Source organism: Dermacentor variabilis, chromosome 5 (assembly GCF_050947875.1).
Source record: "Dermacentor variabilis isolate Ectoservices chromosome 5, ASM5094787v1, whole genome shotgun sequence".
NCBI lineage: Eukaryota > Metazoa > Arthropoda > Arachnida > Ixodida > Ixodidae > Dermacentor > Dermacentor variabilis.
Genome location: NC_134572.1, coordinates 187,273,107 through 187,287,732, shown reverse-complemented (window position 1 = coordinate 187,287,732; position 14,626 = coordinate 187,273,107). Strand labels below are relative to the sequence as shown.

The 14,626-nt window shown below is 49.3% G+C and overlaps 1 protein-coding gene across 1 annotated transcript; it reads left to right on the top strand.

The window, feature by feature from the left end:
* Window positions 1-6,343: 6,343 nt before the first annotated feature.
* On the top strand, window positions 6,344-11,334 carry LOC142583397 (uncharacterized). Its single transcript, XM_075693846.1, has one exon. It carries the CDS (start codon window positions 6,493-6,495, stop codon window positions 7,438-7,440), a length of 948 nt encoding a protein of 315 aa, XP_075549961.1. The 5' UTR covers window positions 6,344-6,492; the 3' UTR covers window positions 7,441-11,334.
* The last annotated feature ends 3,292 nt before the right edge of the window (window positions 11,335-14,626 follow it).

Below are 14,626 nucleotides of genomic sequence, written 5' to 3'. Positions count from 1 at the left end.
AGAAACGTCGCATTCTATCTTAGGGACACTGCGAAACTATGCTTTCTAAGCCATGAAGCCGACCTAACTTCGTGGTTGGTCTTCAAGACCAGTTTTACCCAAGTTTTCAGTAGGCCTGCAGTAAGAAAGCTTCGTGCAGAACAGCGTTTGCCACACGATCCCAAAAGGCCGGGGAGAACTTCAAGAGCTACATTGAGGACATTGTCGACCTTTGCAAACGGGTGAATGCGTCGATGTCAGAAGAGGAGAAGATCAAACATATAATGAAGGTATTCAGGACGACGCGTTTCAAATGTTGTTATCGAAGAGTCCTCACACTGTCGCTGAAGTGATAGAATTGTGCCAGAGTTACGACGAGTTGCGCAGGCAACGGCTTCACACCCGACGTCCCACCCCGCCCACCGACTCTCTTTCAAGCCTTGGAGTCGACGACAACCATGCTGCTCTCTTCGTAAAAATTCAGGAATTCGTTCGCGCAGTGGTCGCCCGCCAGCTATCTTTGATATATTCTGTCCAGGAACCACCACCTGCTTTGCATCCTACGATCCGCGACTTCATTCAAGAGCAAGTATCTCAAGCAGTTCCTCCAGCAGCTGAGCAGACACCAGTCACGGCTCCTCTCACTTGCGCTGAAGCAGTTTCCCGATCTCGTCCACAAACGCCCCTGCTGCCCTCTATGCATCGACCACCGACATTTTTGCCGCCATCTGTGCCGCTTCACGACCGACGGCATTTTCCTCCTATGCCACTACCCGACCGACAGCATTTTCCAAATCCTCAACCGCGACCCGGACCTTACCCCCACCAGTGGAGCGCCTTCGATGACCGCCCAATATGTTTTGCTTGCGGTGGTGCTGGTCACGTGGCGCGCCATTGTCGTCGTTGCATGCTTCCTCTTCAGAACATCCGGCGAGCGCCACCTTTCCCCGCTCCATTTTCCTCTTTGCCTTCAAGCCTTCCTACCTCTTCCTTTTCCCCTGACCGCCCAACCGCCTCTACTCGCCGCTCACCATCTCCCCGTCGTCGCTCGCTTTCTCCGATGCGGCGCCGTCCCGTGTCCACCGAGCAGGAAAACTGATGGCCGCAGTTCCCGAGGCACGAACTGCGTCCACGTCGCAATGCCCAAGTCCTCGTCCCTCTCAAGCCAACGTAATTGAAATCTCTGTCGAAGGAATCGCCGTCCTGGCACTTGTAGATACAGGAGCCGCCGTTTTCGTAATTTCCGCCGAACTCTGCCGCACACTAAGAAAGGTTTTGACGCCTCTCTCCGACTTCTCCCTTCGCACCGCGAACGCTCAAAATATAACGCCTCTCGCTGCCTGTACCGCTCGCGTCTTTATTCAACGTCTACTGTATACCGGCGAATTCGTCGCGCTGCCCTCGTGTTCTCATGACATTATATTAGGCTGGGACTTCCTTGCGAATAATAACGCCGTTATTGACTGTTGTCACGCCGAACTCGAACTTTCTGCACTTCCTGACGTCGAGACTATCGAAAACGACCCTTATAGTGTTAAACTTTTTGTTTCCGAAGACAATTCCGTACCTTCACGCTCTTCCCCGCTTGTGCCTGTGTCATGCGCCGCCATTTCTGATGCCAATGTTCTTTTTACGCCCTCTGAGGTGTTCATTCGCCGCCGATGTTCTCCGATGCCCTTTGCTCTCCTTACTATTCGCAATGGTGTCACGAAAATGGTCGTCGACAGTCCCACGGCCTGCCCTTTAGCTTTATTTCATGGTGAATGCCTAGGCTTTGTTCAACCGGTCGACACCTTTTGCATCTTTGACGCTCCTGCCGTTTCTACTTCTGCGGACCTTGGCGCACTTACTTGTGACCCTGCGGTTGATCAGTCACTCCTCGACGCTTTCCACTGCTCCATCGATGATGGCACGTCATCTTCAGAACGAAGCCAGCTTATTGCTCTCCTGCAGAGGTTCAGCGCTTCTTTCGACAGCCATGCTTCCGGTTTGGGCCGCACATCGACCGTTTTTCACCAGATAGATACCGGGAGTCATGCACCTTTACGGCCGTGCCCTTACCGAGCATCCGCCTCTGAGCGCCGTGTCATTGACCACCAGGTTGCTGACATGCTCAAGCGTGGCGTTGTGCAGCCTTCCAACAGTCCCTGGGCATCACCGGTCGTCCTCGTTAAGAAAAAGGATGGCTCTATTCGATTCTGCGTCGACTACCGACGTCTGAACAGGATAACGCGCAAGGACGTTTACCCGTTACCGCGCATCGACGACGCCCTCGAGCAGGGAGCTGAGTTCTTTTCTTCGCTGGATTTACGTTCCGGATACTGGCAAGTCCCTTTGGCACCATCTAATCGACCTAAAACAGCGTTTGTAACACCTGACGGATTGTACGAATTCATCGTAATGCCCTTCGGCCTGTGTAACGCTCCAGCCACTTTTGAGAGAATGATGGACAATATTTTACGCGGCCTCAAATGGAACACATGTTTATGCTAGCTGGATGACGTAGTTGTCTTTCCCGCTGATTTCCGAATCCATCTCCGCCGTCTCGAGCAAGTTCTGAAATGCCTTACTGACGCGGGACTTCAACTTAACTTAAAGAAATGTCGTTTCGGCGCCCGAAAGCTCACTATTCTTGGCCATGTTGTATTGCGAGACGGCGTCCTTCCGGATCCAGCCAAGCTCCGCGCTGTCACCGACTTTCCGCAACCAAAGAAATTAAAGGAGCTTCAAAGTTTCCTTGGTTTATGCTCATACTTCCGACGTTTCATTCGAAATTACGCTTCCATAAGTGCACCCCTAACAGCCCTTCTAAGTGGCGACAAAAAACTTTCCGCTTGGTCGCCCGCCTGTGATGACGCCTTCACGAAATTACGCCGCCTGCTAACCTCGCCACCTATACTCCGCCACTTCGATCCTGCAGCCCCCACAGAGGTCCACACCGATGCCAGCGGCGTCGGACTTGGCGCCGTACTCGCGCAACGAAAAGCGGGGTTTGATGAATATGTCGTTGCCTACGCGAGCCGAACTCTGACAAAGGCCGAGGCTAATTACTCTGTTACAGAGAAAGAGTGTTTAGCCATTATTTGGGCCCTTGGAAAATTCCGTCCTTATTTGTATGGTCACCCTTTCGATGTCGTCCCTGACCATCACGCCCTTTGTTGGCTGTCTACCCTTAAGGACCCATCTGGCCGACTTTCTCGCTGGGCCCTTAAGCTACAGGAGTACGACATCCGCGTTCTCTACCGCTCCGGCCGCAAACACACGGACGCTGACGCCCTTTCTCGCTCACCGGTCTCCGCTGACTGCGCTTGCCTATCCGCCATTGAGCACACACTTTCATCTCATGCACTGCGCAACATGCCGTCGGAGCAGCGCAAGGATCCCTGGATCAGTGCTCTCATCAGCATCCTTTGTGATCCATCCACCTCTTCACCATCTCGCGCTCTTCGCCGCCAGGCTACCCACTTCTGCATTCGCGACGGCCTTCTTTATCGTCCTAATTACCTCTCTGACGGTCGCAAGTGGCTTCTCGTGATACCCCGCCATCTCCGTGACCTTATCTGCGACGCTTTCCACGCAGACCCTCAGTGCGCACATGCCGGCCTCTTCAAGACCTATGCTCGACTACGCGTCCGATTTTATTGGCGCGGCATGTATAACTACGTCAGAAAGTTCATTCGCTCCTGCGCTCAGCGCCAACGCCGAAAATTACCTCCCGGACAAGTCTACCCGTCACAACCCCTTGCCTGCCCTAGTCGGCCCTTTGATCGTGTTGGTATATACATCTACGGACCGCTACCCCCCACTCCAGCAGGCAACCGCTGGATTATTGTTGCAGTGGATCACTTGACCCGCTATGCTGAAACAGCTGCTCTGCCGACTGCCACCGCCCGCGACGTTGCATCGTTTCTGTTACAACATTTCGTTCTTCGCCACGGAGCCCCTCGCGAACTTCTGAGCGATAGAGGCCGTGCCTTTCTTTCCGATGCTTTGAAGGCACTACTCGACGAGTGCCGAATCGTTCACCGCACCAGTACAGCGTACCATCCACAAACTAACGGCATGACCGAGCGCTTCAACCGTACTATTGGCGATATGCTCTCCATGTACGTCGCCTCTGATCATTCAAACTGGGACCAAGTTCTCCCTTTCGTGACGTATGCGTACAATACTGCGGCTCAAGCAACTACTGGTTTTTCCCCTTACTTTCTCCTATACGGACGAGAACCTTCTACTACGCTCGATACCATTCTTTCGTATACACCTGACGCGTCCGAAAGTACTCCGCTATCTGAAGCTGCTCGTCATGCCGAGGAATGCCGCCAGCTTGCCCGCTCTTTTTCCACCGAGGACCAGTGGCAGCAGCAATCCCGTCAACCTGCCGGCCGTTCTGCACCAGCTTTTTCGCCTGGCTCTCTCGTATGGCTTCGGGTACCCGCTACTACACCCGGCCTCTCCTCAAAACTTGTCGCAAAATACCTAGGACCCTACCGCGTTCTGGAGCAAACGTTCTCCGTCAATTACATCGTAGAGCCCCTCACGCCATCGACGGACCTACGCCATCGCGGCCGCGAACTTGTCCACGTCTCTCGCCTTAAGCCGTACTACGACCCAATAGTAGTCTCTTCGCCTTAAGCCGCCAGGATGGCGCCCTTTTCTGCGGAGGGCGATTGCAACGAAGAAAAGTAGCCTGCCTGCGCCACAGCACCATCGCTACCGGCATGAGCTCGTGGTTGCTGTCTTTCGCCGAACGCTTGTGACGGCTACCCGTTCGCGCCCGTTGCTAATAAATCTCTTAGCACATTAATAATTTCAATGCTGGAATACACAGCCTCAGTCTGTGACCCTTATAACTGCAATCACTCGAAATGTTCCAGAATAACTATGCACGTTTTGTGATGTCTAGCGATGCTCAAAGTACAAATGTCATCGACATGAAATCCAGCCTATGTATGTATACATGGGCAAATGCCCCTTTCAGAGAGTCTACCATCATCATCACCTACGCGCTGGCCTCATCCCTCCACCTACGTACTTTTCATGTTAATAAAGTAGGGTGTGCATCTTCTCCCACAAAGACATTTCTACAGTCTTTCATACCGAACACCTCACGTGAATGGAACCACCTTCCGGCCAATCTTGTTTCCATTACGGATCATGCTTTGTTCAATAATTATTTGCATTTTTTTTCTTGCAACTAACTGTGCCATACTGCGAGTCATTTTATTTGTATCACGCTGTTTGTATTTGCTTTGCCGTTACTTCTTGTATTCTGCCTTATTAGTTTTTGTATTACCGTTTCTTTTGTATAGCTTTGTATAACCTACCGTTCCTTTGTAACCACTCCCCCCTGCAATGCATTTGCATTTTAGGGTATTTGGTATACATAAATACTCAGTGACCTAAGTTGATCCGATGGTTGGTTTCGGAACCTGTTACTTCAGCACAGGAGCCCGATGCGCTAACCATATTCGACCACTGACTACCCGCTGACCGAGGTTGGCAGGAAGATGGTTAGATACAAACATAGAAGAATACATAAATAAGTAGCCCCTGGAATGCGCGTAATGTACCCAAAGAAGGCTAACTCATTGTTACAGCGTTGTAAAGAAGCATGTTTATATATGTAGGGCATTGAAAAGATAGCAGCGGATGCTCGTACTAATCGCTCTAGAGAGTTTACTGATTATATGGCTGACGTCGTCATCCCATGTAATTTGTTCTTTAAAGTAATTGCCACTGTTAATATTGACAGTACGAGCTCCATTTGCACATCTCTTAACTGAAGTGGAAGAAGCTCAACAAACTTTACGTAGATGGAACAAGACTGCCTTAGTGTTGGTAACGTATTTCTCAGTTCGAGTAACCTAAACACGTATATTAGATAGTGCTTGATTATATATCGTTATTAAATGTGTAATGAAAAAAACACTAGTTTCATCAACAGGTTTACGTTCATTATTGATGGTGGTATCTCATAAAAATAAAGTACAAACGAAACCATCCGAGAATCCCCCTCTGAGGTACACCAGAACCCTCTCAATAGAGGCGTTCACCAGTTAAGCCTATGTTTCTAAAGCGCAGCCCTTAGGCGCCTGGTCCTGCGGCGAGCATCGGCGTCGGCGCAACCGAACGCAAGGACACAGCGAAAGATGAAAGTGAACGCGGAGAGCAGCGGAGATGGAAAAAAATTTGGAGGACGCTTAAGCTTCGCCTTCAAGAGTGGAACGCGACAGCGTTCCCGTCGACCCGCCAAGGGATGTAAGACAATGGGGTATACGGCGCAGCAACTATGCGCCCCGCATCGGACGCGGTGAGCGTCGAGCAACGCAGCGTTCGGCGCGACAACGAAATGTGCGCCTGAGCAAGCGACGCACGCCTGAGCCTTAGAAACAGCTCGTTTCTAAGGCAACACCGCGTCCACTAGAGGCGCTTTTGTACCGCTTTGAAGCATCGAACTCGTGGCTCAGTGGAGACGACTTCCGGCCACCGAGCGTGACGGACGTGTACTTCATGGGCTCCCAAGGAGCGGTTTTAGCGGCCCAGCCGGGTCGCGGTATCAGGAGCACTGTAATGCCTGCCCAGGATTATGAAATGGTTGTCCCGCACCTGCCATCAGGTTCGAGTGTTTTGAACACAGTATTTTTGCATGGTGACGTCACCGCCAGGCCTTATCGCGTCGAGCATTTTCGCGACGCCCTAGCGCGTCTGTCATTGTTGCCGGATGTGGTTGCCCTTGGGGCATATCAGATGAACCACCTGTGGGCCGTTACTTTCAACAGCGAAGGAGCGAAGACAAAGATTCTGCAGGCCGAAGCTTTCAATGTGAAAGACCACCGCTGCGTGGTTATTGAACCGATTAACCAAGGCGTCAGGCTGAAGCTGTTTTGGCTGCTCCACGGTGTGCAAGACGACGACGTGCGAGTGGCATTAGCAGCGTTTGGAAAAGTGACTGAAATAACCCGCGATAAATGGAAGGTTAAAGGCTGCGTCGACAAGGCTTCAACAACACGGTCGGTTACACTGAAACTGAAGGTGGGTGTTACCATCGAGGACTTGCCCCATCAGTTGCGTGTTGGTGAGGACGTTGCTCTCGTCCATGTTCCTGGTAGGGCTCCGCTCTGCCTTCGGTGCCGTGGAAAAGGACATATACGCCGTGAGTGTCGGGTGCCACGCTGCGGGCTATGTCGGCGTTTCGGTCACGATGAGAGCCAGTGCGTGCGTAGCTACGCTAATGTTACGGGCCAGGCACGAAGTGATGAAGCGGCCGAACACATCATGGATGTAGCAGACGCGGTCGAAGCAACCTACGGAAGTGGGGGAGATGATCCTACCAAGGAGCCAACATCCAAGGAAAGCGCACCCGCACCCCTTGCAGATACCAGCCAAGCCGGTAAGGACCAAACCCAGCCGGCCGTCGCATCAAAGCCAGCGTTCCTTCCGGAAAAACGGATAGCGTGACTGCTGTAAGCCTGGTTACGACGGGGCAGCAGGGCAACAACCAGGAAGACGCCGATACCGAGATGCCCGCAGCGACAAGCGTACCAGTTAAGCGGGCTCACGAGGATTCGGATAGTCAGGAACCGAGATTGGTGGGTGAACGCTGTGAGGAGCCTCCGCCGAAGGCACCTTCAACGCGCCGCGGACCGTTGAAGCCCAAACCGAAATTGCCACCGGAACGCAGTACTGCGTCTGCTCTCCCTCCGCCTTAGCGGAGGCTTCTTTTGCCACAACGGTTGAAGCCCGGTCATCGATCGGGTCAGTACTAAGCTCAAACGCCTTAATGGATGTTAATTCACCCTGTTTGATGTGTGAGTAGACTGATCGGCGTCTCCCTTTTCCTTATATGACTACCAACCTCACGTCCAGCCTACGTGTTGCTACGCTTAATGTAAGGGGCCTGTCGGCGCGTAGAAGGCAACTGCAACTGAGCCGCCTTCTGCTAGAAAACGAAATAGATTTGCTCGCGGTTCAGGAAACTAAAATTGAAGACGAAGAACAAACAGACAGAATGGTAGCGGTCTATCGTAGCAGATACAGCGTTTGCGTATGTCATGCTGTTGGAAGGGCGGGTGGTTGCGTTATTTTTTAAAGAAATGGCATTGGGGCCGTCGATACTGTGTTCTCGTGTGGAAGTGGGCGTCTAGTAATGTGTGATTTTGAATCGGATGGAGTGGCTTGGAGAGCTGTGTGTGTATACGCTCCGAATGCAATTGCTGAAAGGGAGAGTTTCTTCCGACAGGTGAAGCCTGTCCTGCTTACTGAAAGGCGGGTGATCTTGCTTGGTGATTTCAATTGCGTCTGTAGACCAGAGGATAGGACAACAAACCGTTCCTTTCGAGATCGGAGCGCCGAGTTACTTTCCGAAATTGTAGGTGAGCACGACCTTGAAGATGTAGGCTTGATATCGACGCATGAAGGCCAGGCAATGTACACTCACTTTCAGGGAGGCAGTCATGCTAGATTGGACCGTATATATGTTCCTGTCGAATGTTCGCTGTTATGTTCTGACTATCAGACGATCTATGTCTCTTTTAGTGATCACTGCCTAGTCATGGTTACAATCGGTACGAAGAGAATAGCTGCAAAATTTAATTGGGACTTGTGGAAGTTTAATGATAAATTACTGGAAGATGAAGAGTGCGTGACTAAAGTCAAGGATTATATAGCTAACATGCTGCGAAGTAACTCCGGAAGTTTTATGCAAGTATGGGAGCTGTTCAAATCTGATATTAAAATAGCCGCTATTGATAGATCATGTGCGCTCCGGCGAAAAGAAAAACAACGAGTTAAAGAGCTGCAGAGTGCCCTAGATTTTATGCTAAGTACGGAGTGCTATGAACGGGGTTGTTCACGAAAGAAATTAAAGAGACTAAAACTAAGCTCGAAGCAATAGACGAAGAAATGTACCGTGGCGCAGTGATAAGGGCGCGTAACGAGAAACTATGGTCCGGAGAGACGCCTACCAAACGCGCGCGCAGTGATGGAAAAAGGCACGCTTTGTCGAAAGAGATAACGGAAATATACTATCAAAACGAAATCACAAATCGAAGAAAAATAATCAAGCAGGCATTAGTCGAACATTACACAGATATTTTCAGCCTTAATACTCCGGACACTGACTACTTCAGAACAGAATTCCTATCGCTGATGCCGAGATTAGAGGATGACCTTGTGCACGCTCTAGAAGCCAGTATTACGGCTGAGGAAATTGAATCAGCGATTCTGGGGCTTAGTTCAAACAAGTCGCCTGGGCCAGACGGTCTCGGTGCATCTCTATATAAAGCCTTTAGAACAGAAATGGCAGTCGCACTTGAAAGGCTGATTAGCGAATTCTATGAAATGAAAGCAAGTCCTCCATCCTTCCGAGCGTCCCACGTAGTACTAATTCCTAAAACGAATGATCCGATTAAGTTACAGTCTGTTGAATCATACCGTCCCATCAGTCTAACAAACGTGGACTATAAGATATTCATGAAGATTTTAGCTCGACACCTTCAAAGTGTTATTACGTCACTTGTAGGGCCACATCAGACATGCGGCATAAAAGGCAGGTCAATCTTTACCAATGTTCACACAGCTAGAACAGTCCTTGAATGCTGTGACGGAATGTATGGGCGCGTGGCTATGTTGCAATTAGATCTGCACAAGGCGTTCGATAAAGTCGTAGACGAAGTTCTTTTCTCGATCCTAGACCATATCAATGTTGGAACTGTTATTACAGAAGGTGTTAAAATGATGTACAATGGTTGTATAGCGAAGCTGATAATTAATAGGCAGTTAAGTGATGGTATTCCTGTGCTGTCGTCTGTGAGACAAGGCTGCCCTTTATCCCCCTGCTTTTCACTCTCTACCTCGAGCCCTTTTGTTTGCGGCTGCTGAAGTGCCCAAACATTCGGGGTTACACTTTTCATAAAGCTGAAGTTCGAGTTTTAGCATATGCTGATGATGTAGCAGTGTTTTGTACTGACCATGACAGTGTTAAAGCAGTTGTACAAGAGGCTGTAAAATTTTGTACTGCAAGTGGAAGTGCTATCAACTGGAACAAGTGTCTTGGTTTTTGGCATGGGAATTGGCAATACAAGCCCGAGACTTTTTGTAACATGCAATGGACGGTAACTCCAGGTACCTACCTAGATGTCCCCCTCTAACATTACCGAGATAGCAAAGAATATTGGGACAATGAAGTAGTGCGAATGTAAACCCAGACCGGCAAATGGGGAGGGCATAAATTTTCAATGTTTGCAAGAGCCACAGTGTGTAATTTGTTTTTCGTCGCGAAAATCTTTTATGTGATGCAAGCTTTATGTCTGACGAAGATGTTTGTGCAAAAGCTACATAGAGTATTTGCGATGTTCATTTGGGCCTCCACATGGGAACGTACAAGTCGTAGTAATCTGTTCCATAGAGTGTTGAATGGGGGGGCTGGGGTTGTCACATTTGTTCCTCAAACAGATTGTAAGCAGGTTTCTTTTTTTGAGTGATCAAAAGGATGCTTTTCTGAGAACAATGATTCAAGCTAGACTGCGTGATTCATTGCCTGATTATGTAGTGTCGTCCATGTATACGGGTCCAATGCCTTTAAGTGCTTTTTTGCGTGAAGTGGTCGCGTCTTTCCGAATACTAAAAGCAAGATTTTCTAGTGAATATCTGGCCGTTGTTCCTAGTAAGAAGTTGTACAAAGATCTTGTTGATGTATTCTTGCCTGTACCGTTGTACCGTACAGTATTTGTTTTAGGTTCAGAACGAGATGTTCTTAAGAGAGTTAAACGAATGCCGGTAAGAGCTTCTGTTAAATCTTTCTTTTTTCAACTACATACAGGCACTCTCCCAGTGAAACCGTGGCTGCAAAGTAAAGGCATTTTTGTACCTTGGTCTGTGAATTGCTTTATATGCAAAAAGCCGGAGACGATTGAGCATATCTTTTTGGACTGTCATGACGCAATGTTTTTGTGGGATATTCTAAAACGTAGCCTTAAAAAAGGAATTGCCGTTAAATGCTTTCGGAATACGCTTCCTGCCATGCGCGGAACCAGAGGGAGTGCCTGTCGATCTGTTAATGCTTCTGTGCATGCACAGTGTGTGGCGAACGCGTATGGATATTAGACATGAGCGCATTGTTCAGGCCCCAGCACATGAATATTTCATTGAAAGTGTGTTATATATACGCGAATTTTTCTGTGCACAGAGTGATCCTCCTGATTGGCTAAGTGCTTTGGACAAAGTGGCTAGCCTGCATCGTTCTTATCACACCACACTGATCCGGCATTGACTAGTTGTTTTTTATGGCCATGTAATACTCACGTTGTATTTTCTTTTACCAAGCCGGTAATAATAATAAAAAAAACTCGTGGCTCAGTGGTAACGTCTCCGTCTCACACTCCGGAGACCCTGGTTCGATTCCCACCCAGCCCATCTTGCAAGTTGTTTTTTATTCATGAAGTGCCTGCTGGGATTTGTCGCTCACGGCCAACGCCGCCGACGCCGATGACACCGGCTTTTCTGCGACACGAGCTCCTTAACGCTGTCGCGTTAAAACGCGAGGATGAAAGCGGAGGGGGAGGGTGGAGTGGAACAATGAGGCGGAAAGCAGATGAGGAGGGTATGGCGAAAGGGTGATAAGAAAAGCGTAGGGAGGTCACGATGGCTTGTACATGGCGCCAGAGTTTGCGCGCGCGTCTGGGAGTCCTGTGGGCGGCGGCTGCTGTGAATCGCGCCCACGCGTCACCAACGCGCTGGCCCTCGTGATCTCCAGGCTAGCGCGGCAGTCGCACCACACTTGGCTCCGTTTGCAACGTACCGCACGAGCCAGATTGTCCGCCCAAGCCAATATATCGTAAAATGAAAACACGCAAACAGCTGCGCTCAAATTTCTCATTAGGGAGTATCGTAATCGTCGGCGAACTTCTTTTGAATAACTGTATGCAAGAAGGTATTGGCGCCTGTTGACAGTGCCGGCTACCTCTCTTCTCAAAATCATAAATGAGCTCAATAAACAACACAAATAAAGCATCACACAATGCCTTTATTACTAAAACAGATCAACTTTCTTAGCAAAACGTTGGGGTCAGCAAAGTAAAAGGCTTTGGAAAAGTCAAGAAATAAACCGTGTACCATTTACTGCTGCCCATGACATGCATTGCAAATTGTGTGTGCCCTTGCCATTGCGATAGCAATTATACTCTACGCGAATTTTCACTGTATTCGCCGTCGTCTGCGTTACCGTGATGGTTTATATTAAGTCCAAGTGCGTTAATATCTCGGCCACGTGCGCGTGCTGCAGGTGCTAGAGAAGGATTGCGACGGTGAGCTGAGTAGGATAGTGGCTTGATACGGTGGCGTCTTCTCACACGCACAAGGGGCGGGGAGGGGAGTGTAGCGGGGAGGTGAGCGTGCGCTAAGAGGAGGGAGGGGGAAGCCTGTCACTGCGCATCTCCTTTTCTACTCCGGCTGCGACAGCTCAGCGCCGCTGCGCGCGCCTTGTCTTGGAGGTGACCTCCGGTGTGTTCGAATTTTATTTATTTATTTATTTACCCACGGCACCACAGTAGCATTACAGTAATGATATGCGACCTGAGATAACTGATGGCTTTGTGTGCGCTGTCCAGTTCACATTAAAGCGAGAGGCCGCGAGAAGGGGAATTCACTCACCGCCGCTGCCGCTCTTCGTCACGCCAGCGTTCTGACAGCGAGCGTCCAAGGTCATCGAGGGAGGAGTGTTACTATTTCCCTGTGCCTGCGTGACAACGTGCTTGCTAATTTAGTTAGCAAACGAATGTTTGCTGCAGTTTATACGACCGATAAGACTACTAACCTTACCTTGTATAGCTATCTTATAATTTGCTATCGCAATCAATGCTTCGCCTTCTTGGTGAAACTGCGACTTTAAAAACAAGTTGTTATTGTAAATGCGCTTTGCTCTCTGAATGTTGATACTGTCTCTGTAAGGCATGTGCAGGTGCTAGCTGTACATCGTGGATCTATTTTGACTGTGTTTTTTCTGTATTGCAGATTCCGAATCAGAAGGACCGTATGTTGGGCTAGTTGATCTAACATAGCTGCTTTCAGATATAGCAAGAAAAAGGACACATATACGTAAGGATCACATGTTTGTTTCAATATACACACCCTCTGATTTCATAAAGAGAGCCAGGTACAAGTGTCACGCCCCCTTCCCCATGCGAACGTGACAAGGACTAATCTAAAGAGGGTGAACATTACTGCTACCTGCTTCAGACAACTGAGTTCAAGAAGCTCAGCTCAGCACTGCGAACAAAGAATAGACGCTTTGTTTGTACAGACAGGTGAATTCTTCTAGATTAAGAAGGCTTCTAAAGATACACAAGCCGTGTAGTTTGCAAACTTACCTAAGATGATGATCCCACGAAATCGTGCTTCGAAACCACACGTCGTGATATGGGCAACTAAATGTGCAGATTTGTAATCTTTCCTCCTTAGCTTTAGCGCATGCTCGTCCACCTTACGTAGGGGCATTCATGCCTGGTTTGCCAACCTCGTTTGCTGTTACTGCAAATTCGAGGGCAGAGCCTAGAAAGCTTATTAGGAGCCGTGAAGACCACAGGAATGCGATGCCTGTTCACGACCTTCTAGTTGTGCGAGACCTTATGCATATAAGGCATGATTAAGGGTCTCGCCGTCTGTGACTGGGTCTGTGCCCCTTCCTTTCCAGCTCTGTTCTTTACCTTCTGCAGGAGAGATTTGGCCACCGCACCAACAAGCAACTCAGAGAATGTCGTTGCCAATAGGCGACTAATCTGATGATAGAAGCTATGCGGCGTTGCATGTAGCATAGGCGTATCTACCGGGGGACGAGGGGGGCAGCTGCTCCCCCACTGTCAAAAGTGGGGGGCGGGGAAAAATTCGTCATTTGCACACCCCCTCACTTTTGATTTCGCGCACTCTCGGTTCCACACTAGAAAGTCCAACAAAAGTACAGCTGTAGCAAAATTTTCTTTCTGAATGCAATTACCACATAAGTAATGTTTTCCTTTACTACGCATCCCCTGCTTGGACAGCGAGGATTGCCTTTTGTGCCTTCTCGGGACGCCCTGTAGCTGACGACGCACGGGATTGGCTATACACGCTCGCGTTGCTGGGCAGTTCCTGCCGTAACAAATGTCAGCTTGCGCAACTTGCATCATGCCCAGCTTTTTGGGACCGCTAAATCCGTATTCGAATCAGCTTGCTACATTTAACCTGTGGGTGAGGAGAGGTCCGGTTAAAGTATTATAGTCAGCCGTGACCAACAATAGAAGGCTTCTAAAGATACACAAGCCGTGTAGTTTGCAAACTTACCTAAGATGATGATCCCACGAAATCGTGCTTCGAAACCACACGTCGTGATATGGGCAACTAAATGTGCAGAGTTGTCATCTTTCCTCCTTAGCTTTAGCGCATGCTCGCCCACCTTACGTAGGGGCATTCATGCCTGGTTTGCCAACCTCGTTTGCTGTTACTGCAAATTCGAGGGCAGAGCCTAGAAAGCTTATTAGGAGCTTTCTAGGCTCCTAATAAGCTATTAACAGAACAGTACAGCGATATATATACGGGCAACTTTTTAAAGTATGCGATATAATTACAAGAAACTGAAACCTTTAGTGCAGCTTGAAGAAACTTGGGATCGGGA